At 38.0% G+C, this 27761-nt stretch overlaps 2 protein-coding genes across 3 annotated transcripts; one reads left to right on the forward strand and one right to left on the reverse strand.

The window, feature by feature from the left end:
- Positions 1 to 13790, reverse strand: LOC121431814 (NAD-dependent protein deacetylase sirtuin-1-like). Of its 2 annotated transcripts, none has more exons than XM_041629557.1 (9): positions 13672 to 13790; positions 7699 to 7890; positions 6989 to 7242; positions 5658 to 5810; positions 4618 to 4765; positions 3952 to 4031; positions 3238 to 3427; positions 1597 to 2742; positions 1 to 1329 (listed from the first exon to the last, which is right to left on the reverse strand). In XM_041629557.1, the coding sequence occupies exons 1-9, from the start codon at positions 13763 to 13765 to the stop codon at positions 911 to 913; spliced, it is 2676 nt and encodes an 891-aa protein (XP_041485491.1). In that variant the 5' UTR covers positions 13766 to 13790; the 3' UTR covers positions 1 to 910. The 2 variants fall into 2 exon arrangements, with proteins under 2 accessions (XP_041485491.1, XP_041485492.1); XM_041629558.1 differs by lacking the exon at positions 13672 to 13790 and adding an exon at positions 13292 to 13599.
- Positions 13791 to 24295: 10505 nt separating this feature from the next.
- Positions 24296 to 25336, forward strand: LOC121432236 (glycine-rich cell wall structural protein 1.0-like). The gene has a single exon (XM_041630088.1). The coding sequence runs from the start codon at positions 24296 to 24298 to the stop codon at positions 25334 to 25336; it is 1041 nt and encodes a 346-aa protein (XP_041486022.1).
- Positions 25337 to 27761: the final 2425 nt, after the last annotated feature.

Consider the following 27761-nt stretch of genomic DNA (forward strand, 5'->3'; position numbering starts at 1 on the left):
CTTTCCAATAAGATTGCTTCTCTTCTTGGGTTTTGGTTTCCTTTAACCCCGTATACCTTCCTTCGACATATGCCTAAAACAGCATATAACAAATCAATTTTGAATACAGATATTTACTGAATACACTACCACTTAACTAGTGTCACTCATTACCCTTCCGTCTCTCCAGATAATACCAAACAAGAAAGACATGGAAGTATGAAAACTGTAATATCATTGCTGTAGTTAAGAACTAAACCTATTCAGATCTTTCATTTATCTTCGAATCGGTATACCAGGTTGCGATGAGAGCAACTGCCATGACCCAGCTTGCAAAAAAAAAAACAATGACCCACAACAGTTTCTTCTACAAATAGATATGTTTTCAAACCCGAGTCCCCCCAAAACATCACTCATATAGATATTAAAGCTTTGAAGGAAAAAAATAAATGAGTAGACACGCCAAAGATTTCTTTTCTGACTTGTCCACCGAGAAGAGTGCCACACTTAAGATCATGATTTCATTATTATGACAAGGTCCTGTAGCTCTCACGACAAATTCTGTAACTGATTGTTTTGCATGACAAGGGCCCTGTAATTATACGATCATTTATATCAATTTTGACTCAGTCCAACGTGTACAAAAATTAAATTATTGTAAAATTGAATGTAAATATTGATTGTAGCGCTTTATGTTAAAGGGCCCAGTAGTCAGCTACATCCTTGCAATGTGTTTGTATTACAGAAAGAAATATCCCTATGCTATTGGTAAGTATACAACCCATTTCTAGATTTGTAATCGTCCTGTCATGCAATGAAAGAGAGAGGCAAAGAGAAAGAGACAGACAGAGAGAGAAATGAGACTGCGCTGTATCAACAGTCTGTTGCAGTTTGATGGAATTTCTAAAATACGAAAGGCAGTTAGATTTTGCTACGGCGTCTCAGGGAACCCTATATTTGTGTATGCAGATTCAGCAGTTGGAGCTTCAAAAGGGGATCCATCTCTTCCGTTCGATTGCAGGAGAAACTGTTCTTTAGATATTGAATGACTGAAAACACAATGGCCGGGCTCCTTGTTTGTCAAGGGAACGGTTGGTGTGAGGTCGTCTATCGACACAGCTTTCTCTTTAGCAGACACGTGATCCTCGTCCAACAAATCGGGCAACTCATCACCGTTGTGAAGATCACTGTGAAAGTCGGTATGAAAGTCACCATTCTCAAGGTCATTGTGAAGGTCATCCATGCCCATATCATTGTGTAGGCCTTCCAGGTCATCATCGTCCTCATCAAGGTACACCTCTGCACCGTGGAATACATAGCGCATTGGCGGGATGAAGAGATACGTTGATTCTGTGAAAATTAAATAATAAAGATATAATTTATGAGCTAAATTTAACAAGAACATTTTTTCAGGAGGCAAGAAAATTAAGAACATTCAATTACATACTTTCTCTCAAATTTAGAGCCTGGTACTGATTTGATAAATGAATTTTGAAATGTAATATGAATTGTTAAACTGTACTGAACTTACGTTCCATACATAGGTATTAAATTGGTGAAGTCAAGTAATGATATTTCATTTCAGTGGCCATTTTTCAATAAAAGATTTTTTTTTACCTTTGAGGTGAGTCGCAATGGTTTCCCGGGGTGCTTTGGTTGCAGCAGATGTGGATGGACTTGGCTTGGTTTCAGAGTCCTGGGCAAGACTAGTATCCTCTTTCTGATTTACAGGAGTCTCACTCGATGAGCCATCATTGGCTGCTGCTTCGGAGGCAGAATCATCTTTTGTGTCTTGCGACTTAGTCCTGTCAGAGTCATCAATACCTAATCCTACTGCTCCTGTTTTCACATCAGAGCTTGGTTCTTTCCAATCACCATCATCAAGAGATTCAGAACTACCTGGTTCATGTTTAATTACTTGGTCGCTGCTGCCCTTGACATCAATGGTCCCTGCATCTTTGGACGAGTTCCCTATCGAGTCTAACGTTCTTTGAAAGAGCATGTACGCCTCGGCAGCGCTATCACTTTGCACAGTCTTACCCTGTGCAGTTTGAGCTAGCGACGAATCGGTGGAACCAGTTTTGCATGTTTGTGGTTCGCTTGACACCAAGGCATTGCCATCTTCATCAGTGCCCTGTAACCTGTCTGTCAATGATGATGAGGAATCACCTGACTTACTTTGGGAATGAGGCATCGGGTCAGTGTGAAGCTTACACTCATTGGTAAAGCCATTACGATGTTCTGCTGAAGACTGATCATCAACAGAATGAGGTCTATCATCACAACTCTGTTTTACATTTTCTCCTGGCAAGATTGGAGACTTCTGGCTGTTTGAACTGGCATATCTGTCATCTTCCCCAACATCAGATCCCTCTACTTTATCATCACCACCAGAAACCTGACCTTCCTCCTTGAAAGAACTAACAGACTTCTCTGAATCATCTTCCGATTTCACAACTACTGGCTTTGATTCAGATTCCTCATTCACAAGTGCGCTTGTTACATTGGGTTTCTCTTCTACAGTAGACCCTGATTTATCTAGCAATGTATGCACTTCTTTGTTGGGCTTGGGTATATTCGGAATGTCAGTGGTCTCTGTAAGTCTCTGCTGGGACTGGCACACGTGGTTCCAGCCATCCCCTAGTCGGTGGAGGATCTCATTGATGATGACATCACAGTCGCCTAGCAACTCGATGTCAAAGTTCAAGTGATGCAGTGGTTCCCTGTTTATCAGAATCTGAGGCACATCTTTTGGAAGCAGACCTGTTTGCAAAAATCAAAGGCACAAATACCAGATGACATTATTAACTCAATGAATATCTAATGATGCAACAAAATTCAATATTCAACATTCTATCATGAAGTAACATTTTCTACTCTAGAGCACCATGGGCACCTTGCAGAATGAATACAATCACTATAAAAATTGTATTATTATTTCTACCACACAACTTGTTTGGAAATTTTGACAATAGTTCATATCTGAGAATACCTATACGTAATTGTATGAAAATTGTTATTTGGTTCTTCATTAGAAACTTGGGAAAATCTGAGCAATTCACAATTTCTGTATCATCGTTCTGTCACAAGAAATGGGGAAAAACCAATTTGTATCATCACTTGGTCTGAAAGACTAATGTGTTATCAGGATAAACCATTCATAGTTTACCGGTACTCACCAAATAATATCCTTACGGTTTCAATTAGCTATGTGTAATCACAACTTTACCAAATCTATCTGTAAAGAAACAAACTCACTTGGGATGGTTGCAACAGGTCTGACTTTCAGAGAAGACCCCATGACGATAAGCAGATCCGCTGCTTCTTTGTCATCATTAAGCTTGTCATAGAAGTGGTTTGGAAGACCCTCACCAAAGAAAACTATATCTGGCTTCAGTACGGCCATCTCTGGGGTATCTGGACCACACTGGGGACAAACAGGAACAACCTAGGAAGACATAGAAATATAAAAAAGAAAAGTTAGAATATAGGACTAAACATGGCCTGAGTATAACATTCACTTTGGTATCTGGGACAAACAGGAACAAGGAAGACATAGAGATACAAGAAGAGTTAGTCTAAGAATATTGGACTATAAATGGCCTAATATCCATATGTGGGGTATCTGTGCCATGTTGGCAACAGAGGGGAAAAACCTAGTGAGACATAGATATAGGAATTGGAAAGAGTCAATACAGGACTATACTTGGCTTCAGAATGTCCATTTCTGGGGTATCTAGGCCACAGTGAAGGTATACAATAACAACTTACATAGAGATAGGATTGGAAAGATTAAGTATAAGAAGTACTTTACCTAGCTTGAGAAATACTTAGGGTTGAGCCATTCCTAATGTAAAATCACAATATCCTGAATAGGAAACTGATTGATTTCACTTTACTGACCTGTAAGGGTAAGGAAAATAAGTTCACCACTGCCAGGGTAAAGGTTGTTACATGATGACCCTAACTTACCTGGTTAAAGACATCTTCTCTGATAGCATCTGAGTCCACACGAAGACCACAACGGGTACATGTCGCAGTAGCAAAGGATCCTGTATAAAGAAGCCAAAAGAGAATGTAATGATGGACTTTTACTGCAAACCAGCTAGATTCTCATTCTCACCCACTGTTGAAGTTAATGCCTGAACTATTGTCAGGTCAAAATGACAGACAGATTCATTACATTTTTGTGAAACTATTTTTTTTTTCAATTGTCAATCATTGTCCTTATTACATAAATGTAAATGAAATCATTAAATATTTTCCTCCAATAATGGCATGCTTAGTTGTTGGAAAAGCTTTTCCGGTATCAAAACAACAAAAATTGAATCAGTTGATGAAATAATAACTAAAATATAAAAAATAATAAAATAAAGTGTGACATCCTCTACTTCCTCATTTGCATACAGCCCCAAAAAAGTATATATAAATGTTTTTTGTTAATGAACAATATTTATAATAAACCAAAAAATAAATAAAAAGAAAAAAAAGAAATAAAACATTTATTTTACCTCTGCTTTTGATGAAATGTTCAATTTCATGCATGTTTGTTTTTGTTTTTTTTACTTTATTTCTTAATTCATATCCACTTCTTCTTGGGATGGATTTGGCATTAAATGATGATAAAGATGAACTTACCATGGCACTGTATAACTCTTGTGATCCCTGCACACTGTTCTAATGTATCTATGTTCTGTGTGTAGTTTCTGAGAAGTTTATCATGCTGCTCTAGCTGAGAGATGAACTTGTGACTAGGTGAGGGTTTGAACTGCCCTGGGAAAAGCTCCTGTAGGGGACGAGATATGTTTTACAAAGTTTAGATCACCAAAACTTAATTGTTCATTTGCATTTAATTCAATTTCTTCATATGCTGCTTTAGAGGTGTTGCGGCTCAGTGGATAAGTCTCCGTACTTTGCACCACAAGGTCTGGGGTTCAAATCTCCACCCAGTTGTAGTAAATGGGTACCCGGTAGGAAGGAATTCCTTGAATGCTCGATGCGTCCGATCAGGGTAACAGTGTGAAAGCCAGGGTAATAGTATGCAGCAGTTAGAAATATTTGTATTAAGCGCTATATAAATGTTGCAATTAGTATTATTATCATCATATTCTGACTACCCATGCAAAATTGTGTTACTTTTACAATGTGATGTGTTGAGCAGTGTGAGGTTTACATCAGATTCTCAAAAACTTTTGTATAAATTGCTTATCAAGATACAAATTAGAATCATCGGTCATCACTTATTTTACAAAATTCAATATGCATCCACAAACTTTTTAAATATCATGTTCTTTATTCCTGCACATTTGTGAAGGTTATTGGTGTTTACTTGAGGGAGACAGACTTGCCCAGTTGCAACACATCTCAATACAGTTTTCCCAAGAAGTCATCATACATCTAGGCAGTTTAAAATCAGATTTTAAAAGAAACTGGACAAGAATAGCTCCCTTTGACTATGTACTAATTATTCAATCTATGGCCTGCCAACAGAAGTAAAATTGTTCTCTTTACTCAATCCATCCTCCATGCTTGAGTTTCCTTAGCAAATCTAGAACATAAGATTTTGAAAATTCAAACAAATTAAAGTGAAGCTGCTGTGGTAGAGTGTTTCATGCACTTCATTCCCAATCGCAGGGTTATGGGTTCAAATCCTCATGAAGTGCTTCTGAGCTCCATACCTTGGCAAACTTGTAGAATGGTCTGGGGTCTTTGCGGAAGTAGCTGATTTCAAACATGGCTTGTGGGTCGGGCAGGTCTGGGAAGTCCACTGCCAGACGGGCATACACTCCGTCTCTGGATCGGAAGTCTGGGATCCCACAGGACACAGACACCTGAATATGAAAAAGAAATATGAACATTCACACGCACATGTGTACAGGCAGAGCATAAACTTGTTTTTTGCTTTAATGCAGTGAAGAAATCAGGACATGCAAAGCAGCAGTAATCCTGCTTTGAAATCTGGTATTATTCCGGAATTTGGAAGTGGTCTGATAAAATCTTACTTCTGGCAAGAATACCATGCTTATTTTGCTTTTTCTCAGCAATTATACACATTTTACCTGCATCATTTGGTAGATATTTTCACTCAGGCATACAAAATCACCTGTGTGGTCAGTTTACTGCATTCTGATCAAAACCGCATCATTTGTAGATATTTTCACTCAGACATACAAAATCACCTGTGTGGTCAGTTTATTGCATTCTGATCAAAACCGCATCATTTGTTGATATTTTCACTCAGACATACAAAATCACCTGTGTGGTCAGTTTATTGCATTCTGATCAAAACCGCATCATTTGTTGATATTTTCACTCAGACATACAAAATCACCTGTGTGGTCAGTTTATTGCATTCTGATCAAAACCGCATCATTTGTTGATATTTTCACTCAGACATACAAAATCACCTGTGTGGTCAGTTTACTGCATTCTGATCAAAACCGCATCATTTGTTGATATTTTCACTCAGACATACAAAATCACCTGTGTGGTCAGTTTATTGCATTCTGATCAAAACCGCATCATTTGTTGATATTTTCACTCAGACATACAAAATCACCTGTGTGGTCAGTTTATTGCATTCTGATCAAAACCGCATCATTTGTTGATATTTTCACTCAGACATACAAAATCACCTGTGTGGTCAGTTTATTGCATTCTGATCAAAACCGCATCATTTGTTGATATTTTCACTCAGACATACAAAATCACCTGTGTGGTCAGTTTACTGCATTCTGATCAAAACCGCATCATTTGTAGATATTTTCACTCAGACATACAAAATCACCTGTGTGGTCAGTTTATTGCATTCTGATCAAAACCGCATCATTTGTTGATATTTTCACTCAGACATACAAAATCACCTGTGTGGTCAGTTTATTGCATTCTGATCAAAATAATTTTGAGATTGTTTCCACAGATCTTGAAATGCCACAAATAGCATGTTTGTTTAAAATAGAATCAGATATCAAGATCTTTCAAAAGAGAAAAAACAAACGAATATACTCACTCCTGCACCAGTTAAGACCAGTATATTTTTGCAGCTATTCAGGAGTTGGATGGCATCATCGAAAGTGTTGTACTGCTCCAGCTTCTGTCTTGGGGGCGGTTCGTCGATGGAGCGGAGGTACTCTGCAATGATGGACCACATCTCAAACTCATCCATGTCATCTGGAATAGTCATTCCTGATGGAATGATCCTCATTAAGATAGATCTTGGATTGGTACCAGACATCATCTGCTTCTGCAGCCAACCCATCGGACCTGGGGGTGTAACATAAGTGGATGTGATTGATATCTATGATTAATTGTATTTTTCCGTACAAGGATTGCCAGACACACAGTCATGCTTCATTGTATAATTGATCGTAACCTTTATTTTGCAGGGCCCTGAAGCGATAAGATATTGTCTGGCAATTATGCATACATGCGCAAAGTTTGAAGTTGATCCCTTGAGTGAAACTTTATCTCGAGAGCAAGATATTTTAGGTATATAATGACCTCTTTGACCTGTTTATACACCAAAAACTCATCAGATCATTGTCAGTCCTACATATACTTATTCGGAACAATTTTTAAGTTAATCCATCCAACTGTAATTATCACAAGAACAATAACAGGACGGACGGTTGACCTGAAAATATTGTGCCTCCGAAAAACTACCAACGGTGGGGACAGACATTAAAATTCTTATTTGTTAAGCAACCCATTATGTAGTACCTGCAAGACTATCTGGCTGTATATCCCCCAGTCCCATGTCGAGGCTGTCTGTTATACTGCCCTCGCTTGATGAATCTGCACCAGGTTGATGTCCGCTGCTACTGGAACCAGATGATTCACTTGAAGATGCCTGGGAACCCCAGCTTGGTGGGAGACCATCAAGGACTTCTTCATCACCATGTCCTTCCTCTCCTACAGAAAGATAAACACAGAGTTCAGTAACACTACATGGTAACCAAAAACTGGTAGGTAAAGTTTGGGCCCCAAATCAAGTTTGGGAAGAACCCAGACTGGAGGAATGAGCATGAAACACCTGTTTTGGGGGATGCTGCTTTCATGCAAATTGTATTACATGTAAGTGCGTCATAAAAGCAGAATGTTACTTTTAATTATTATCACCAATTTCCAAGTTATAGATCAACCCTCAAGACTGGGGCTGAATGTTTGCAAAATCTTAAGCCACAGGTTCCATCCATCAATTCAAATGATTCCAAATTGTTTTTCATGAGAACAAATTTGGCATCCAGTATGTCCAATGCAAAAAGTAAATTGAAAATGGCTAAATCATTTTTGAGAAAGATTGCTTGCATGAGGTTTTTCTTTAATAATACTGTACTGAATTTGGATGTTAACGTAGAGAATTCTAGCCTTTTTATGTGTATCCCCACATTACAAATAAAATGCATTGTTTCTCACGCATACAAGCTCCCTCAACAACGATCTTGCAATTTTAAGTCTACCTATTTTGGGATTGTACAAACTGGATGCTGATTTTCTTTATTTCTTTAGGAATCATGATTTGATGGACTGGTTGACTAAGGAATCAATTCAAGAGGACCCTGATTCTCAGTTATGTTGAGTGACCTAAAGCTACTGTATGCAGTTTGTTTACAATGTTCAAGTTTATGAAAATTTGAACATTGGAAAGATTGACTAACACTAGACATCGACAGGTGTACCTCTAAATTGCGGTAACTATTTCTTTCAGACATTTACTGAAGTCAAAGCACACAACTATAAAACAGAGCGGGCTTGTCAGGATAACGTTTTCATACAGGGTAAGAGAGGTGGTCTTGCACGATTTCCTGGGAACCTTTTTTGTTCTTTCTTTCTTTTTACCTTTTCCTAACTGAAAGTTAGACTCAACGTTTCAACAAAAAATTAGAGTAAAAAAAGGAAAGCAGATGAACAAGGCAACAATAGTCAAAACTTACTACTTTGCCTATTCAAAATAAAAACAGACACCCTGCCATCTTTTCTGAACACCTTGTGATTTTGCTGCCAGATGACACCTACGGTACTCAAGTACTAACACCTACACAATCATTTTTCATACAATGCAAAGAAAGTTACTGTATTTAACTATACATCCATGTCTAAATTTTTAAAATCTATTCCTAAGAAATGAAACTCTTAGAAGAGAATTCTAAAATTGCGAACGGATACAATTGTTCTTTTTTGTGTGTTATTGCAACCGTCCATCACACTACACATGCTGCATGCACAGGGTGACCAGGGGTATGGAAGCAGGAGACCGTCAAAAACACGGATATACGTCGTGTCGTAATTCAATTTACTACACGACGTAAATAATTACGTAGTGTAGCAATTCGAATTACTACACGGCGTAAATAATTACGTAATGTAGTAATTCGAATTACGTAGTGTAGTAATTCGAATTACTACACGACGTAATTCCGAATTACTGCCCAACGATTTAATGTCATGACGTTAAATGAATTAGTGTCGCTACATCAAATAATTAAGGTCGTGTAGTAATTCGAATTACTACACGACGTAAATAATTACGTAGTGTAGTAATTCCAATTACTACACTACCTAAATAATTACGTCGTGTAGTAAATAATTACTACACGACGTAATTCCGAATTACTGCTCAACGATTTAACGTCATGACATTAAATGAATTAGTGTAGTGACGTTAAATCAACCAATGAGACCGTTCGTTATATGAGCGCAATGCGAAGAGCTGAGACTACAGAGTATTGTACAGGAACGTACCGGCAGGAAGTTAGTTGGATGTTCGACATTTGATATTCAAACTGTGAAGTTGGTTTGATATTCAGGTTCGATATTCAAACGCCTGTGAAGCTGGCCACGGACCCGATCCGCATAGTACTGCCCCCCCCCAAAAAAAAAATGTTCTACAACCGAGAACAATAGGAAAGAAAGGAAAGAAAGATGAAAGATACGTTATTTTATGCATACCATGTCAAAATCAATCTCAAAGTTAAAGGTGTTTTTTTTTCTCGCTGGCTCGAGACTTATTACGAAGCAAATTTTTGCTGCATGCGCCATTGTGTGCCCCCTCTTTTTGTTCTTATCACGCATTGAGTTTCGCCCTAATGCTCGGGGCACAATCATAAAACATCCTGTTCATACAATGATATGACCCCTCCGTTCTCCCTTCTCTTTCTCTCCCGTTCCCCCTCCTTTTCTTTCCAATCTCCCCCTTTCGCTTCTCTCTCTCCTATTATGTATTCTCTCTTTCCTTGTTTTTTTTTACTCTATCCACTGGCGGCACCAAGAGATTAGTCAGGAACGTGGTTCCCCATGCTTGAAATATTCCGTTTTGTTAATTTTAGCCCCCCGTTAATGTGCATGCGCCGGGTAACCGAGTCAAGTTCTACAAGTTAGGGTAGGTGGTTACCCCGGATAGACCGTCGGGATATTCCTGGGGGCCCCTTGGAAAAAAAATAAACAAAATGCGATAAATAGCCCTTTATTCCTTTAATTTTGTTAATTTGAGCCCCCTAAATGTGCATGCACCGGGTCAAACTAGTGTTTATATGGTTGCCCGAGTCGATTTCTACAAGTTAAGATACGTGTTACCCCGGCTAGGCCGTCGGGGTATCCCTGGGGGCCCCTCGAAAAAAAAATAAAAAAATAAAATTTCTTGCCCTTTTATTCACTGACGTTTGTCCCCTAAATGTCCTCGTACTTGGGCACGCCAGTGTTGTTATGGTTGCCCGAGACGTGCTGCACCTGTAAAACCCCTTAGCTTTCAAAACCCCTGAATATATTTGAATATCGAATGTTGGTCCAGCTTCACAGGCGTTTGAATATCGAACCTGAATATCAAACCAACTTCACAGTTTGAATATCAAATGTCGAACATCCAACTAACTTCCTGCCGGTACGTTCCTGTACAATACTCTGTAGTCTCAGCTCTTCGCATTGCGCTCATATAACGAACGGTCTCATTGGTTGATTTAACGTCACTACACTAATTCATTTAACGTCATGTCGTTAAATCGTTAAGCAGTAATTCGGAATTACGTCGTGAAGTAATTATTTACTACACGACATTATTTTGGTAGTGTAGTAATTGGAATTACTACACGACCTTAATTATTTGATGTAGCGACACTAATTCATTTAACGTCATGACATTAAATCGTTGGGCAGTAATTCGGAATTGCGTCGTGTAGTAATTCGAATTACTACACTACGTAATTATTTACGTCGTGTAGTAATTCGAATTGCTACACTACGTAATTATTTACGTCGTGTAGTAAATTGAATTACGACACGACGTATATCCGTGTTTTTGACGGTCTCCTGCTTCCATACAGGGGAGCGTTTCATGAAAGGATTTTATCCGACAAGTCCTGTTTGATCCGACAATTACCATAGCAACAGTACCTCTAAGCCAATCAGGATCGGGGAAAGTTGTCGGACATAAATGTTGATGAAACGCTCCCCTGATTTCACAAAATGAAATACGGGACAATCAACAAAGAAGAAGGCTACACTACAGTGTTAGGCCGTGTGAAAAAAAATATAAAGAATTGGAAGGGTGAATGGAAGAATGAAGGAGAGAAAGAAAAGCGATGAATTGAGGAGAGAGAAAAACTGAAGGGGGGGGGTAATAAAAGAAAGTTAGAATAAAAGAAGGATGAAAGAAAGAATAAAAGAGAGGAGAAAAAAGGTTTCCGTCATTATTTAAAATGAATTTAGAAAGATAGAAAGAAAAAGAAAGGAAGGGAAAATAAACAAATTTGTGAAAGATAAAATAAAGGAGAGAAGGGGAAAAAAGAAAGAAAAGGGGAGGAGAAGAGAAAGAATGAAGGAAAGAAAATGTTTCCTTCATTCTTAAAAAGAAAGAAGAAAAACAGGAAGGAAGGAAGGAAGGGAAAGAAAGAAAGCAAAGAAAGAAAGTAATAGGGGAAAATATTTTCAAGGAACAAATAAAAGGAGAGGAAAGAAAGATTAAGGGAGGAGAGAATGAAAAAAAGAAAATAATGGAAGGAGAGAAAAAAACAAAAATAAAAAGGAGAAAGGGAGAAGGGAGCAAAGAAAAAATTAAGGAAAGAAAGAAGGAAGGATAATTATATTTAAAGGAGAATGAAACCTTTAGAACAAGATAGTATGTGTGAAAACAGAAAAATCAAAGAAACAGATCAACAAAATTTTGAGAAAATTCGGACAAATAATAAAAAAGTTATGAGTATTTCACTAATGCTAAGGAAGTCTTCGAATTGGCAATGCGACAAAGATGTGTGATGTCACTTTTGAAGACTCTCCCCATTCCTTTAGTATATATTTCTCTCAAATTGTCTCTTTTAAGTTTATCTTTCGGTAGATATGTTCTTTCTCTCAAATTGTCTCTTTTAAGTTTATCTTTCGGTAGATCATATGTTCTTTCTATAGGAGGGCACGTAATACAGGTTTTTAAAGAATACATCATGGATAAAGAATTTGTATCACCATGAGAAGAAGCAAAAAGATACATTTTGGGGACATTTTATAGTCAATCAAAGGGAAAGTTGTTCACATGTGACATCACACATCCTTGTCACATTGCCAATGAGAGAATCTCCATAGCATTAGTGATTGCAATATTCAAATGCTCATAACTTTCTCATTATTTGTCTGATTTTTCTCAAACTTCCTTTGTTCTTATTCTTTGATTTTTCTGTTTCAACACAGGCCGACTTCTTCCAAAGGTTTCATTCCCCTTTAAATACAATTAATGAAGAAGCCAGAGAAAGAAGGAAAGAAAGAAAAATGAACAGAGAGAAAGAGAGAAAGGTTCAGAGAAAGGTTCATGCCTATCTAGCTAGTAGCCTGCCACTCATTACATAGGCAGAAGGCCAGTTTGTATGCAATGTATTGGCTTAGCAAGAAAATCACCGCAGAACTTGCAAAAGTGTAGAATTATCGATTTTATTGTTGTCTCTGCTTCGTCATCTGTTGCGTTACTTGATGAAAATACATCACTTTTAAATGTATTAACTACGTTTTGTTCAATAATCTGAAGTGAAATACAGCGTCCCGGGAAGGGTTTGTCGGGACGCCGGGACAAAGGAGCAAAATACGAGACGATCCCGGGAAAAACGGGACGTTTGGTCACCCTGAGTGCAGTTACAATCCTAACCAGTTGCACAACTTTTTTTTTTAACTTTTGCCTTTTTTTAAATTTTGGCCAATATGAAAATGAAACAAGAAAATGAATGCCAATGACGATGTGCAGCTTCGAAGGCGAAAGTTTGTTTTTGTTCCTAAATTTCATGATTGCAAATCAAATCCAAAAGCAAATGCAATGCCAATGAATGGACTTGGTACCTACATTTGTATGCATTTACTCATCTTGACATTCAGCCTGAACAGTAACTAGTAACAGTCTTGGTAAATAACACAGCCAACAGAACTGCTCAAAAGAACACACACTCGGCTAGCGGCTGCTCCGTCCGCCGGCACGGCTCGGTCCAGGCCGGTAGGCCTGGCAGAGAAAGCCCAGTGTGGCCGCTACTAAATAGTGCTAGAACGACACACACATGACACTATTCAGTGGCGATTACCATCCATAAACACACACGCAGGGGGCGCACTCGTACTCATTCTGACTCATTTTCTCGTACGATCACGACTAAAAGAAGCAATTTTTTCACTATTACGCATGCAAAAATCGCAAGTTAAACATATGAAATTGTAAAGTGGATTCCTCACCATTCAAATTATTGAGTGAATCTGAATTTTCGACACAATGTCGTTTAGAAATTAGGTCCTCTTTGGCTTCTTCCTGTCTTCTCTTTTCAGCCATCTTGTCGAGGTTTAATGAAATTAACTGTTGCATGATGGGAAGGCCTGAAGTAGTCTAAACTATTCAGCCGCAAACAAAATCACAACTGCAAAACTCTCCACAAATTGAAAAGTGCATGTTAGGCCTATGTAATGTATTTATTCAATCATTTGTTTATTTGTTTGTTAATCTTATCATTTATTCATCAATCCATATATTTATTTATCTAAATGTTTGAAGGTCGAGTCCATCCCAGAGAAAAACTAAAAAATGATTGAAGCAACAGAGAAAGTCAAACAAAAAACACTGAAATCAGATGTAAAATAGGAAAGTTATGACATTTCAAAGGTTCACTTATTTTTGACAAAACAGCTTTATGCACAACTATATGCTGACGAGAGCGTTGATTATATCCCTCCCTCACTTTGTGAATTATACTATATTTCAATATTTACATATTGACCGTAATGATGACTGTCTTGGCTAAATCATGAAATGATAAAACATTGGTAATTTGGGTAATTTTCATTTCATTTCATTTATTTTCCATTTCCAACAATCATTAACATTTATAATAGTTTTGTTACATACATCTTGCTAATTTGGGTAATTTCACATATTCAGGGAGAAATAACACTTTTTTCACATGACAATGAGGAGAAATTAGAATGTTTCATATTTCATATAATAAATAAAAAAGAAATAGTGTGTGGATTACATAATCAGTCCCTCATTGAATCGCATACTGACCGCCTGGATGTGCATAATTCTCATAACTGTTTTTTTTTGTGTGTGTGTGAAATTAAGCCGAAGTTTATTGTATAATTTCTATAAAATTTCCAGTGTTATGCTTGTTCAATTTTTCTCTTTTTATCAAAAACAATATTTTGCTGGGTCGACTTGCCCTTTAAAAAGTGTTTAAAATTTTAAACAACAAAGATTGATACTTAGGCCTACATGATTAAGCATGGCTGTACAGACTGTTAATCAACTATAAATCGTAAATTTTATATTAAACAACGTTGTATAATTTGTAGACCGCAATGTTACTGAGTAGACTGTACCAAGCAAGCTACAAAACCTTAGTTTACAAGCCAATCTTTAAGCCTAAGGCCCTCAAAAACCAAGTTTTAATAATTCCCTCTAAAAATGAAATGTTTAGCACTGACATTTAAAAGTTGGATGAGTGACAACCTTGTTGTATTTTCTACTTTAAATTGTTCGACCGAACATTAAAATTGTTGGATTCAGCTTTATGCATGATTGGATATAACATTTGAAATAGGTTTTCACTTCTCCAACCTTTCAGTTGTTGATTTAACATTTCATTTTTTAAGAGTGTCGAGGCATAATGAGCTCTTTTTTTCTTGGGGGGGGGGGCGTTGGCGGCGCCGAGCCAAAAAAAAATAGGGGGAGTCCACCTGAAAAATTTTGGGATGGACACAGGTAAAAAATTGGACAAGCCCCCCCCCCCAAAAAAAAAAGGTTATCAACCTAAATTTTAGGAGTAGCTAATCAAAATTTTTTGACAAGCAAGCAAAAAAAAAAAAAAAGTTATCGAAAAAAAATTAGGGGGGGACATGTCCCCCATCCCCCCGCTTCCGCCGCCTTTTGGGGGGGGTATGTTAGACATAAAAAAAAGTGGAAAAAAGTACGACCATGATTTTATCTAATGATACATCCTGCTTACTGAAGTTTCTCTAACTTTGACCAATGTGTAACAGCATGTAACACTATACATTTTTCTTCTCCCCTTTCTTTTTATCTTTAATAACAGTGTGTTTGTCTTGTACACTCTAAAAACAAGAAATGTTAACTTAACATTTGAAAGGTTGGAGGAGTGACATTTTCTAAATATTGTATTTACCCCTTTAATTGGTTCTACCCAACACTTAAAATGTTAGATTCAGCTTTATACATCTGGAAAAGGTTGTCATTCCTCCAACCTTTCAAATGTTGATTTAACATTCGAATTTTTAGAGTGTAAGGCACGCGGTATAGGCCTACAGGTGAATTTAAATACAACTTTGTATAGGCCTAAACTGGTACATTACACCTACAAATAAGTGTGTGTTTTAATTAATTGGCTTGAATTATTCATGTATTGGTTATTTCCAATTTGTTGTGCAAATGATTTTGAAAAATCGATTGATTTTTATAAATTTACAGACACGCTGTTTCTGCAAATTCCTTGATAATCAAATGGGTTGAGAATGAGATTCATCATTGTGTGTGTGTGTGTGTGTGTGTGTGTGGGGTGGAATGTGGGTGTGTCTGGAGCAACAGACTTATGAACCAATAAGCATTCCTTTGTTGAGGGACAAGAACGGGTTGAGAATGAGATTCATCATTGTGTGTGTGTGTGTGTGTGGGGGGGTGGAATGTGGGTGTGTCTGGAGCAACAGACTTATGAACCAATAAGCATTCCTTTGTTGAGGGACAAGAACGCCCTAACAAAATATTTGGTTTGAATAAAACAGAAAATCGGTTACACTTCGTAACTCCGAAGGTTCTTTATTCCGAAGGTTCTTAATTCCGAAACACGTAATTGCCTATACCTCGATGTTCGTTAATCCGAACATTTGTGGCGTTATTCCGAAGGTTCGTTATTCCGAAGGTTCGATAATCCGAAAATGAAATAAGGTTCGTTTTTCCGAAGGTTCGTTAGTCCGTAAACGAAATAAGGTTCGTTAATCATTACGTTTTCGGACTTACGAACCTTTGGAATTACGAACCCCATTTCGTTTTCGGATTAACGAACCTTCGGAATTACGAACCTTCGGAAATACGAACCTTCGGAATAACGAACCTTCGGAATATCCGAACCTTTGGAATAACGAAGCTTCGGAACTACGAATGTATGCGCAGAAAATCAAACAAGTAGAACAGTGAAAATAATCATAAAACTCAGTTGGAAAATTATGACATTTTGATGTTTCGCTCAATTGCAAAGAACAGTGGTATTCACATTCTGATCGGTATGCAAATGAGGAGACCCATGATGATTATCATCCACTCACTATTTCTTTTTTATTTAATTGCATGAAATATAAGAAAAAATCTAATTTTCTCCTCATTGTCGTGTGAGACAAACTTTTTTTCCTCCCTGAACATGTGGAATTACCATTGTTTCAACATTTTGTGGTCCAAACAACTAGGTCCATTTTGTCAAACTTGTAAAATTCCCCGAAAAATTCAAGTGTTGTACATGTATAATTTATGAGGGACATAATCGACTCTCTGAGTTGTGCATGTAACTTTCATGAAAAATACTGGCGAACTTTAAAACTTCATAACTTTCTTATTTTACATCTGATTTAGATGAAATTTTTAGCGCTATACTCCTTTGATTTTTCTATTGATTTAATTCATATAAGCGTTTTCTGGGGTGGACTTGACCTTCAATGGAGGCCTGGGCCACTTTTTGTGTCCCATATAGGCCTTCCACTCATTTCCGACTGCATCAGTACAGGACAAAATAGTCATCCAAGTTACTTATTGTTTATAAAAAGCAACCTTTCACACGGTAAAATCGTAATTTCAATGATGATTCCAGTGAAAAATAAGGCTAATGACAAATTTTTAGCACGTGTGAAACCAAACTAGAACATGATTAGAATCACGAACGCTAATCACAATCATGATTGCAATAGCAATCATCATCATCACAATGATGATTCAAGAGTCACGTGTGAAAAGGCCCTAAATTTTCTGAGAATAACGGCTGATGATCACTCATTTGTTGTTCGTTTCAAAAGCGGTAAAATATCGTAGGCCTTTTCGACGCGCAAGGACTCGCTCTGAAAAAAAAAATCGTATATGGATTATTCACACAAGAGGGCAGCCTATCACTTCGCACACTCTGACTTCGTAGAAAAGTTGTGATCAACATTGCAATGAGTTGGCGACAATGGCATACAGATCCCCCCACCAAAAAAAAGGGAGAGATTTTTTTTATTTCCTGAAGTGCATAGAGATATATTTTCATATGGAGATATGTTTTCATGCGCTATGCAATGTTATCATTAGTAGTATTTTTTAAATACTAGGTCAAACCCTATCACAAAATTTGATTTTTTTAATAAAAATGAAGATTTTTTTTTCATTACATCACTGGTTGGCAGCATGATCATACAAATGAAATTTACAAATTATTATGGTTCTCTTTCTAGTTCAATTATAGTTTTTCTAAAAAAATTTTTTTTTTCAGATCTGCCGGATGCACCAATCTTACAAGTCAATTTATTAGAATATAGATTATTGCTTTAAAAATTATCTATTATTTTGTCCCTCTCTCGCCCATTTTTTTCATATTCATAACATTTCACCTTGACCAATGACAATTGATCTGTAATTTCTTTTGTGTTGAGGGAAATGAAGAAAACAAATCCGAAAAAGAAAACAACACTGAGAATAATTTGTGTAATATCCTAAAGTGTTTCTTACGTCCAAATATTGATTAATTATTCAAGCTGAAACGAAAGCAAATAGATAAGTCATTTAGAAAAGTCAAGGGAAAATTTCCTTAAATATAAACCCTTATTTTGTGGAGGGGATCACTATGCGAAACAGCGGTTTCTTGTCGACAAAAACGATCTATCATGCACGTGAAATAGATCGATATACCTCTTCGAGAATTTGACAAGCAAACAACCCCTTTACAAGAAAGGGTTAAATACTAAATTTTATTTTTTCGAGAATTTGAAAAACATCTTATAAAGAGGTCGATGTTTTGCCATTTGGGGCATTTTAATTTGCTGAGAAAGGGGAGGGGAACACTCACTGGCGTAAATCCGTGTTGATGGGTGGGGGAGATGACTGAAATATTTTGGCATTTTTTTGCAATCATGTTTTAAGATATGCAAGGAATTGTCATTGATATGTCCACACTGGCGTTCCGTGGGTCACGGCATTGTGGGGGCACCAGCAATTTTTTTTGAATCACTGAGTGAGCGCGCGAAGCGCGAGCTGATTTTTTTTATATTCACACCTAAAAAGGGACATTATAATCAAATTTATGTAATCATGATAGGTACCTGTCTTGCTAAACAATGCGAGCGCGAAGCGCGAGCTGAAATTTTCGTATATTTTGACCACAAACAGCGAGATTTTAAGGAATATATTTTAGGAATCCATTAAGAGTATGCATATCTCACCATAGTCATCTAATGCAAGTGCCAAGCGCTTGCTGATTTTATTAGAATTACATCTGAACACATGAAACACTCTTTGTAGTCATTGCAATCATGATTATCATACGCATCTCACCAATCAAATATTGCGAGCGCGAAGCGCGAGCTGAAAATTTAGATAATTCAGACGTGAAGTGGGGCATTCTAATGTTTCTTTGTAGGCATTTACTAGGACCATATAGGTATTTCATTAACCAAATGATGCGAGCGCGAAGCGCGAGCTGAAAATTTTTCATATTCAGATCAGAAGAAGGGACATTTTAAGGACTGATTTTAGGAATTCACGAAGAGCAGACATATCTCACCAATCCACTAATGCGAACGTAATCACGGACAGGAAATGTTTATATACGGATACCTTAACATGGGGCAATCACTTTTTGAGTCATGTAAAAGAAGCATATGTCAATATATGATAACTCAAGTGCTATAAAATATAATTGGTTTATATTGACTTGAAAACGTGATGTTTTAGTACAACAGGATTATATTATCTTGTTAAACAGACAATGCGAGCACCAGGAACAATAAAGACGTAGGCCCTGGGCAAATTATGTTTCATAAAATTTTGATAAAAATGCTTCTTATGTAATGTAACATAAATAATTATAATATAACATTATAATGAATTATATTTTCTTCTTTCCCATTACGTTCTGTTCCTTTCTCCCTCATTTCTCCTTTTTTTTTTTTTTTTTTTTTTTGGGGGGGGGGCATGTGTCCCCCTTGCCCCCCCGGTAGTTACGCCACTGTATGTCCATATGGCAAATACCCCTCCGATATTGTTATCTTTTTTACCCCATGATGGTTTAATGGTTTTATTAGAGATTACATTCAAAATGTTTTGACATTCCATCTTAATCCCTCCCCCCAAAACCCCAACATTGATGAATTGGAAGAAACGGGGGTTTCTCTTCAATGTTATAATAAGGACAAAAGTATTTCGTTTGCAAATGGTGAACTGGCTCTTTATTTGCATTTTATGATCCAATGATATTGTTTTATTTGTTAAGCGGTATTTTAGGAAGAATTTTCACCAACAAAACAATTATCTCTTGTGATTTTTTTTTTCATTTCTTCCGTAAAATGTGGGGGGGGGGGTGTTTTTACAGGCCATCCCCCTCCTCGAAAAGTGGGGGATTTGCGCCAGTGGAAACACTATTGTTTTGTACGACCCTAAATGGTGATATTTATTTTTACTAATAAAGTGAATGAGAATAATGGTGATTGCATGGAGAGGTCTTGATTACCGCGTTTACCGTATTTATTTAATGATTAAGCATAGGCCAAAAACTTTTCGCGCCATTCATTAAGCTACCGGTTCACGTGCAGACAGTCATGCTGAGTTTAAGACAGTACTCTATAACAGACCGATCGATGATACACAATTGACCACGATTAACGCTGCCAGTATCATAGTGCATATCAGAGAATGACTCTTGCTCAATTAACTTCGTGTGCTTTAAAACTTGATGAATATGATTGACAGCAGTAGATTTTTCCAAGGGGTCATTATACCCTCCATTTTTTGTTGTTGATGCTGTTATTGTTATGATGATGATGATGAGAGTATAGTTTCAATTGATCTAAACCATTTGGTCCAATCATCACTTCGTCCAATCACCAAATCGTCTACTATCATCGGTTTGTCTACTATCCACATAGATAACCAGTTGGTCTAATAGCCATTTAGTCCACATATAATTTGGTCTAATTGGGCTAAAAGGAGTGAAAATAAAATGGATATTAGACTAACTGGTTAAAAAACGAAAAGGTCATAGACAAATTGATGATTAGACGAAGTGATGATTGGACCAAATGGTTGTAAGACGAAATGTTGATGGAAGGGATGGCATTAGACAAAATGAAGGTAGACCATGCAGTGAGTGGACGAATTCGCAGTAGACGAATTGACAATTTAACAACGATGATGAAGAGGAGTAGGAAGAAGATAAGAATAATGTTGTTGATGATGATGCTGATGAAGAAGATGTCGATGATGATCATGAGGGTAAGAACAACGACGGTGATGATGATGATGATGATGGTGATGATGATGGTGATGATAATGGTGGCGATGATGATGGTGATGATGATGATGGCGACGACGACGACGATGATGATGATGGCGATTATGATTATGATGATTTTTATGATGCTTATGATGATGTTGATGATTATGGTGATGATGATGATGATGGCGGTGATGATGATGATGGCGATGATGATGGCGATGATGATGATGATGATGATGTTGATATTTCAAATCAATTTCAACTTATTTACCATAAAAAAAATCAAACTATTTACAGAACTAATGATACCAACAAACTAATTGAAAATAAAATGGTTACAAGTTCAGGACCCCTAATGGCGATGGGATGATGATGATCTTCATCATTGTTTCCATTATTAATATTACTACTTTCAACAATCATCATCAATATTTTGTAATAGAATAATACATTATTTTTTCATGTGAAAAAATACAGTCCATCACTCTAAACAACATTATCTACACATTTTGAGCAGGAGCACTGTCCCATTTTTAGATCTACAACAAGTGTCAGGATAAATTTTGAAATACTTAGATTATAAGATTTACATTATTGGTTTAAACATTCGCATTGACCAGACGTGGGATACTCATCGGAGTAAACTTATACTATGCATGGCTCCCCATCTTACGCCAGTGATATACAACCTTATTTTAATCAACAGTTACAAGGGCCACCAAAGAATTACCACATTTTCAAACACTATATAACACAATACCACCAAAATATGAAAAGTGTTAATCCACCCATATGGTTAAAAAAATCAATATTAATCTAACATCTGGTTACAATAGGCCCTTTTAAATAGTAATTTAACATTTTATTTTTATTTGAGTTGATGGCAATATTTCCCCTTCCTAACCACTCGTATTAATATTTTTCTACAGCGTTATTACGACACCGCTCCCCCTCTGTCCCACCCGAGCAGGTTACGCCATACTTCAGAATACACACAAACACCAGTGGTTTACAAGGCGTTCGGTATCCCAAGCCCACAACAATACGTGCTGCCGCATTAACGGGGATGAAATATTGGCGTCCATTTCTGACTATTGCCCGATCATGTGACCTGTGGGTCCCATGCACTTTACAATGACACGTTGCCTAGCTACATCAAGTTATATAGATTATGCTAAATCATACGCTCTTGAAAAATTGCACGGATTTCGAGCGAGCATCATAAATTTTTGTCTAGGCATAATATTTGACCACATTTTATGTCTAATTCTTTTCTTTCTAACTTAAAGTTCTAATGATTTGACGTGCATTTCAGGTTAAAATCATGATGTCATTTTAATGTATCAGAACTGTTATCATATGAACTTTCGGTTTTATCATATGAATATATATATTTAAATTAAATTAATCAAACTTGAACACTCGATTCTTTATTTTCATATTTTTTATGCTTTGTCATCATGACTGTTAAAGCAAATTCCTACAGCAGGATTTAGGGATCGCAGGCTCACCGGGACAACCACTTTAGGTAATCTTCTCGATCAACTGCCCCACTTCTACCTAAAATGATGATAAGGATCCTAATGATTGGTTGAAATCCATCACGAGACGAGTCATTTATTTAGGCTAACAGGCAAATTTACTCATCACGGTACTATAGTTCCATTGACCGATTACCCTACAACCTAAAACTATCGAGGACCAATAACAAAATGTTGTAAAACGTAAATATAATACACATAATTTTGCTCGTGCATTAGAATATTATGCATTTGAAACAATAGCCTGCATGCAAATGCTCCCGGCTTTGCCTCGGGCCTGTAAGAGTTGTTCTAAATGTAAGTCGCGGATCTGTAATTCTTTTTATTTGATTTATTCATTTTCCGTTCACAAAGCACAACAAAATCAAAGTAACAATTCATAGTCAAATTTAAAGTACAATATCAATCAGAATAACGCATAAGATTTAGAATAATGCATAAGAATTCTTACTACTGACCTCGATGATGTGTGCTATTTGTATATTATTGAACCCTTCCCGTCAACTTTGGAACAACCTACCTCAGAGCATAAAACAGGCAGACTCAACTGACAAATTCAAATCTATGTTAAAAACTCACATTTTCGTTAAATATATCGTCCTTAGCATATGCTGCTTCAACTGTCTACTTTCAACTGTCAACATGTATAATTTAATTTTAGCTGAAATTTCTTGTCTTCCTATATTTATTTTCCTTAAGCGCTTAGAGACATTCTTGTGATAAGCGCTATATAAATGATGTTAATTATCATTATTATTATTGTCCCATTCCCTCTCCTATCTCCCATTTACTGCAGACTACTCTTCATCTTTATTTTCCGACCTGGGTTCGGGTTTTTTTTCGGCATGATCATCATTGCTTCGTCCTGTCTGGTCACGTGACCGGGACAGGTCCGATGCACTTTCATAATGTGACGAAACCCCCGGCACCACATACTTTTTTGTACACCAGGAACATTATCGGATTTAAATTGGACCCCTTCATCAACGAACTAAGTTCAAAATATCTTGACATAACCCAATTCTTTTTACTATTAAGATGATAATGCAAATAATGATTAGAGATCTTTTGGAGAGGATGTGTGCGTGCATGTGTATGTGTGTGTGTGGATTATGGTGGGGTTGGAGGAGGGGATTGAAGTTGAATGTATAAGTATTTGCTAGCGGTCTGTGTAACATTCTTCTCTTTCTTTTCTACTTCTCCTTCTTCCTTCTTTTTTTTCTTCTTCTTCTTCATCTTTTTCTTATCTTCTTCTTCGTCATCTTCTCCCTCTTCTTTATCTTTTTCTTCTTCATCTTCTTGTCATCTTGTTCGTCATCTTCTCCCTCTCCCTCTTCTTCTTCTTCTTATTTCTTTTTTTCTTTTTTTCTTCTTCTTCTTCTTTGTCTTCTTGTTGTTGTTGTTCTTCTTCTTTTCCGCCTTCTTCCTCTTTCCCCTTTTTCTTCTTCTTCTCCTTCGTCGTCTTCATTTCTTCTTCTTTTCTGTTTCTTTATCTTCTTCTTCTTGTTCTTCTTTTCTTGTATCACTATACTATGGCAGTTTATGTCAGAACAAAAATAGCAAAGCAAAAATGGGGTCCTCACTTGTGTAAGCACGACATATTCGCCTAACAAATTTGTCATGGCTTTCAAAGGGGAGGGGCACGGGCCAGATGTGCCCCTACCTCGATCCGCCACTGATGGTGTAGGTGTTGGTGGTGATGATGGTGAAGAAGATGATAATGAAGTGATGGTGGTATAATGATGGTGGTGGTGATGATTGTGGTGGCGGACGGGTGGTGACACTGGTGTGGTAGTGGTCATGATGAGGGTGCTGGTGATGTTTGTTATTGTGGTGTTGGTGGTGGTCATGGTGAGGGTGCTGGTAGAGAGGGTGGTGATGTTTGTTATTCTGGTGGCGGTTGTGGTCATGGTGAAAGTGCGAGTGGAGATGGTGGTGATGTTTGTTACTATGGTGGTGGTGGTGGTCATGGTGAGGGTGCTGGTGGAGAGGGTGGTGATGCTTCTTATTCTGGTGGCGGTGGTGGTCATGATGAGGGTGCTGGTGATGTTTGTTATTGTGGTGTTGGTGGTGGTCATGGTGAGGGTGCTGGTGGAGATGGTGGTGATGTTTGTTACTATGGTGGTGGTGGTGGTCATGGTGAAGGTGCTGGTGGAGAGGGTGGTGATGTTTGTTATTGTGGTTGGTGGTGGTCATGATGAGGGTGCTGGTGGAGATGTCGGTGATGTTTGTTATTGTGGTGTTGGTGGTGGTCATGGTGAGGGTGCTGGAAGAGAGGGTGGTGATGTTTGTTATTCTGGTGGCGGTTGTGGTCATGGTGAAAGTGCTAGTGGAGATGGTGGTGATGTTTGTTCCTATGGTGGTGGTGGTGGTCATGGTGAGGGTGCTGGTGGAGAGGGTGGTGATGCTTTTTATTCTGGTGGCGGTGGTGGTCATGATGAGGGTGCTGGTGATGTTTGTTATTGTGGTGTTGGTGGTGGTCATGGTGAGGGTGCTGGTGGAGATGGTGGTGATGTTTGTTACTATGGTGGTGGTGGTGGTCATGGTGAGGGTGCTGGTGGAGAGGGTGGTGATGCTTGTTATTCTGGTGGCGGTGGTGGTCATGATGAGGGTGCTGGTGGAGATGGTGGTGATGTTTGTTATTGTGGTGTTGGTGGTGGTCATGGTGAGGGTGCTGGTGGAGATGGTGGTGATGTTTGTTACTGTGGTAGTGGTGGTCATGGTGAGGGTGCTGGTGGAGATGGTGGTGATGTTTGTTACTGTGGTGGTGGTGGTCATGGTGAGGGTGCTGGTGGAGATGGTGGCGGTCGTGGTGGTGATAAGGCGCTGATCCAGCCGGATTAGACACAATACCATTAATAGGGGCCATATTGTTTTTTTTGACAATAGTCGGTCTCTCAAATGTCTTTGGTCTAATCTGACTGGTTCCGCGCTTGGTGGTGACAAAGAAGGCTATGGGAAAATGGTGGTCATGGTGGTACCGGTGACACATTGTATTCTTCATAATTGTTTTGCGAGTAACTTCGTCCTCAAGTAACACATCAACGATTTGAGATAAAACCCTATTTTAGCATCAACTTCGCATACACTTTCTGCAATTTTCAGAATCTTTTGAAAATGCCCGTCAAATCACAATGGCCAGATTAGAGGTCATTGTCGAAAGTTGGTGGGCCGGGACAGCACGTGGTCTTATGATTCGGACCGGACAAACACTTGTCGTTTGCCAGAATCCTGGACGACACTGCTGTTTTGATTCACCGATTTTCACAAAAGCTGCTTTGTTATGAAAGGGTTTTAAACAAAAAGATTTTCTGCTTTATAGAAAGCGTCTGGGAAGTGATTGCTAAAATGCCCTAATTACGAAATAGAAAGGGGGAACTATCCGAAGATACTAGAACAGGCGGCGAGGAAATATAAAAGAAGGAAGAGAGGTAAGTGTGAGAGAGGGAGTGATAGAGAAGAGCTGCAGCACTGTTGTTATCGCCCCCAGAGATGGCCGGTAGCAGTGCGCCAGTATGTCAGGGTTGGAGTAAACGGAGACGCCTCGTTTATTGACGAGCTGTGAGAAAACGCACTTCCACTCACGCAATCACAGACAGTTGTACGACATGCTAACGTGAGCGCGCATTTTTACTTTATCGCTCCTCAGCAGAATGCATTACTTGTGTGGACAAGGGGGAAACACCGCTCAATATATCCTGCACGAAATTCAAACGGCAGGACTACAAAATCCAATCATTAACAACTTCTGTGTATAATCAACTCCTAGCTGTCGTATTGCATTTATCTCACCAGAATGGAGTTATCGCTGCTTTTCGGCATTCCAACCCCGTGGATTTTGTGGACTATTATTAAACAAGATTTTGAGTGAAGGTAAGAAAATTTTGTGTGCACTGATATTTGAAGTTCGTGACCTAGTGCTCAATTTTCATTAATCTAATTTTCCCGCGCAGTGTGGATGCCAGTGCAACACAATCCGCCATCACAATATCTTATTGGTAGTCGATGTGTGAACGTGGAAAACAAGAAGCGATGGATGGGGTGGGGGGGGGTGGTTTGGGAAATGGGGGCGCTTCTTCAGATATCAAATGCATAAACTTACTACTTCTGAAACTTTCTAACTAATTCCCATCCCGGTAACTTTCTTTACGAAGCTCTTTACTCTTATAGGCCTACAACTCACATTAATGCTTGAGATGATGCACTAGCGTACCTACGGGGGGGGGGGGGCAGTCTACCCCCTGACGAGTCACAACCCATGCAAAGGACGTTTCCCTCCCCCCGACGAGCTTGAATACCTTTATTGCCCCTCTAACGAGCTTGAAGACCTTTTTTTTTTTTTGCTTGTCAAATTTTTTGGCGGACGGTTTTGCCCCCCCCCTGTGGAAAATCCTAGGTACGCCACAGAGATGATTGTTTGAATATTGTCAGTTTTGGTAACCGTTCATTATTGTGAAACTTTCTTCCTCCTATATTTCATTCTTTCGTACCATTAAAACTTTAAGGAAAGAAGGTCTTTTTTTTCACTGATCGTATTTCAGTTGAAATTTCAACCCATTTCGGTGGTGATAAAGCACCACTCTTGAACATGATTATCCCTTTTCATAAAATAGCCTTACATTTTATTTTCTTGTCTTAATGATTATGAAACAACAAAACAATCGACCCATTAAGTAAAACCTTCATGCAGAATGCTTTTATTTCGAATTCAGGAGTATCAGAAGTTCCTAAATCCAATGATCAGAAATATTTGCGTGTCACTAATCCGGCACTAGTCATAGTCAAAGAGAAGGGTTTTATCTAATGCTGTGAAAATTACAATGTTAGAACTAGCATAATATGGTGTTGATAGATGACCATATAGCTTCAGTTGTAAAGAAATTCCTCCTGGAGTTTGTAATCGTATTGAAATAAATACGAAACGTGTTATGATTATAATGATTGCACACTGGTTCAAGATGTGGACATGTATCGGCGTTCTCATGGCTAAGACAAAAGAGAGGAGAAGAAAAAAGAAAAGGAAATATGATATAACATCTGGAAGGTATGTCAATATCTACCATAAAATTAATTTTCCACTTAAGTTCGAAAAGATGATGTTTGGTCTTGCTCGTTTGAGACGAAGTTCAAAGAATGATATGCCATAAGATATCCCAGGTTCTGCCCTCACGTTTAGCTCATGCATTGGGTGTCGAACTGGGACACAATGGATTTAACACCATAGTAATTTGCCCGATGTTGTCCTCTATGTTGACTTGTGGAGTATTTA

Source organism: Lytechinus variegatus, chromosome 18, assembly GCF_018143015.1.
Source record: "Lytechinus variegatus isolate NC3 chromosome 18, Lvar_3.0, whole genome shotgun sequence".
NCBI classification, from domain to species: domain Eukaryota; kingdom Metazoa; phylum Echinodermata; class Echinoidea; order Temnopleuroida; family Toxopneustidae; genus Lytechinus; species Lytechinus variegatus.

Coding starts and splice junctions, on each gene's coding strand:
- LOC121432236 (XM_041630088.1), top strand. CDS start 24,296: ATGAGGGTGCTGGTGATGTTTGTTATTGTGGTGTTGGTGGTGGTCATG.
- LOC121431814 (XM_041629557.1), bottom strand. CDS start 13,765: ATGGCTGAAAAGAGAAGACAGGAAGAAGCCAAAGAGGACCTAATTTCT. Junction 7,243..7,698: donor ACAGCCAGATAGTCTTGCAG/GTACTACATAAT, acceptor TTACACCCCCAG/GTCCGATGGGTTGGCTGCAG. Junction 4,032..4,617: donor AAGAGTTATACAGTGCCATG/GTAAGTTCATCT, acceptor TTCTTTATACAG/GATCCTTTGCTACTGCGACA.